The following is a 2500-nucleotide window of genomic DNA, read 5'->3' on the forward strand; positions in this document are numbered from 1 at the left end:
TCTGTGCGGAGCAAGGGGGGGGCAGGAGGAAGTGCAAACAGGAGGGGCGAGAGAGCAGGGGGCGGAGCCAGCACCCACTCTTGACGGAACACGTGTTGAGCTGGACCGGCGCGGTCCTGAATCAGGACCAGGGCGACATGGCTGTGGCTGGCGGGCCAGGACGGCTGAGGAGATTACGGCGGCGGGGCGGGAGATGAGACGCCAAAGTGATCCTTGTGCACTGCCAGCTTCACGCCGGACGTCCCGTTCAAACTGCAGGACTCTTTATGGGGACTATGTGGCCTGACTACAGGGACGAATGTCGTCTCAACGCTCACCTGTACTCACGCATGTGCTGCGCAGGTCAGTTTGTGAGCGTGTGTGTGTGTGTAACAGGTGTTGGCGACAGTGTTCCTGCACAATGCTGCTCCCTGTTGTAGCTTGAGTGTCACTATGTGCCTGTCGCCTCCACATTACCCCCACATTTATCCATTTAAATGTCGTCATCCGCGACAAATGCTGCGTGTGTGTCCGTCTGTGTGTGTGTGTGTGTGTGTGTGTGTGTGTGTGTGTGTGTGTGTGTGTGTGTGTGTGTGTGTGTTGTTAAGACGCCAAAACATATGTGTTTGCTTTAAGCCGAGCAGCTGAGCTACCCAGGCAGGTTTGAGAAGTAAGGCGTGTTGCAGTGGACTGAAACTATGTTGCAAGAACGTGTAGAAATATGCCTCTGTTAACTCCGGGGTGTGTGTGTGTGTGTGTGTGTGCGTGTGTGTGTGTGTGTGTTCTGGCAATGCTTACTTAATGGGGACGTCGCTCTGTTTACACAGTCACCTTTAGGGGACTTCTGACGGTATGGGGACCAAAAAAAACCAGGTCCTCTGAAGCAGTGGTTCTCCACCTTTTTTCAGTGATGTACCCCCTGTGAACATTTTTTTAATTCAAGTATCCCCTAGTCAGAGCAAAGCATTTTTGGTTGAAAAAAAGAGATAAAGAAGTAAAATACAGCACTATGTCATCAGTTTCTGATTTATTAAATTGTATAACAGTGCAAAATATTGCTCATTTGTAGTGGTCTTTCTTGAACTATTTGGAAAAAAAGATATAAAAATAACTAAAAACTTGTTGAAAAATAAATAAGTGATTCAATTATAAATACAGATTTCTACACATAGAAGTAATCATCAACTTAAAGTGCCCTCTTTGGGGATTGTAATAGAGATCCATCTGGATTCATGAACTTAATTCTAAATATTTCTTCACAAAAAAAGAAATCTTAAACATCAATATTTATGGAACATGTCCACAAAAAATCTAGCTGTCAACACTGAATGTTGCATTGTTGCATTTTTTTCCCACAGTTTATTTTTTGAAGTATTATTCAATAAATATATTTATAAAGGATTTTTGAATTGTTGCTATTTTTTGAACGTTTTTTTAAAATATCACGTACCCTTTGGCATACCTTCATGTAACCCCAGGGGTACGCGTACCCCCATTTGAGAATCACTGCCCTAAAGCCGGGGTCGGGAACCTTTTTGGCTGAAAGAGCCATGAAAGCCAAATATTTCAAAATGTATTTCTGTGAGAGCCATGTAATATTTTTTAACAGTGAATACAACTAAATGTGACCAACATTTTTAGAGTCTCTTATTCTTTTTAATGACATTGTTATTCTGGACCTAACCAATAATAAATACAATACTTCTTAATTTGACTTCTTGAACTGGTGGGGTAGAAAACGGATGGATGGATTAAAAGGCATGAGAATGTTTTATATTTTCAACGTTGTTTTTAACACTTTAACACGTACCATGAATTGATTTACGTGGACCCCGACTTAAACAAGTTGTAAAACTTATTCGGGTGTTACCATTTAGTGGTCAATTGTACGGAATATGTACTGCACTGTGCAATCTACTAATAAAAGTTTCAATCAATCAAAACTGTGATTACGAGCGGAATTATTCATTACTTATCATGCTAAGCAATGTCAGCTAAGGTTTATCTGAGAGCCAGATGCAGTCATCAAAAGAGCCACAGGTTCCCCACCCATGCCCTAAAGCAGGGGTAGGGAACCTATGGCTTGGGAGCCAGATGTGGCTCTTTTGATGACTGCATCCGGCTCTCAGGTAAATTTGAGCTGACTCTGCTTAACACGATAAATAATGAATAATTCCACTTGTAATCAGTGTTAAAAATGATGTTCAAAATATAAAACATCATCGTGCATTTTTAATCCGTCCATCCGTTTTCTACCGCACCTGTTCAAGAAATTGCGTTGATGATAACAAGTTATTTATTTATTATTGGTTAGTGTGGGGCTTGCCCTCCTGGGGGTTCTTCAGACCACCAAAAACCGACATGAGACCCTGTTTCAGGGTTACAGTATTGTTTAATTTTTCAATAAGTCTCTCAGTTGCTTTCCAGCAATTGTCTTTTTCTCTTTCGTTCTGGCTCGCGCTCTGGCTCCAGCACCAACCCCGTCTCTCCTCCTGGCTGCTGCTTATAACGTAGCGACAGG

At 42.4% G+C, this 2500-nt stretch overlaps 1 protein-coding gene across 13 annotated transcripts in view; it reads left to right on the plus strand.

Annotated features, from left to right (window-relative positions):
• Positions 1-2500, plus strand: part of macf1a (microtubule actin crosslinking factor 1a) — a 441796-nt gene that overhangs the window by 167202 nt on the left and 272094 nt on the right. The window contains exon 1 of one of the 13 annotated variants that reach the window (XM_061897247.1): positions 70-342. The exons of the other annotated variants lie outside the window; for them this stretch is intronic. Within the exon in view, the coding sequence (XP_061753231.1) occupies positions 267-342 (76 nt within the window). The 5' untranslated portion in view covers positions 70-266. Of the gene's footprint in view, positions 1-69; positions 343-2500 lie in introns of those variants that run through there. 13 annotated transcript variants of the gene reach the window in all.

The sequence above is a fragment of the Nerophis ophidion genome, linkage group LG04, assembly GCF_033978795.1.
Source record: "Nerophis ophidion isolate RoL-2023_Sa linkage group LG04, RoL_Noph_v1.0, whole genome shotgun sequence".
NCBI classification, from domain to species: Eukaryota; Metazoa; Chordata; class Actinopteri; order Syngnathiformes; family Syngnathidae; genus Nerophis; species Nerophis ophidion.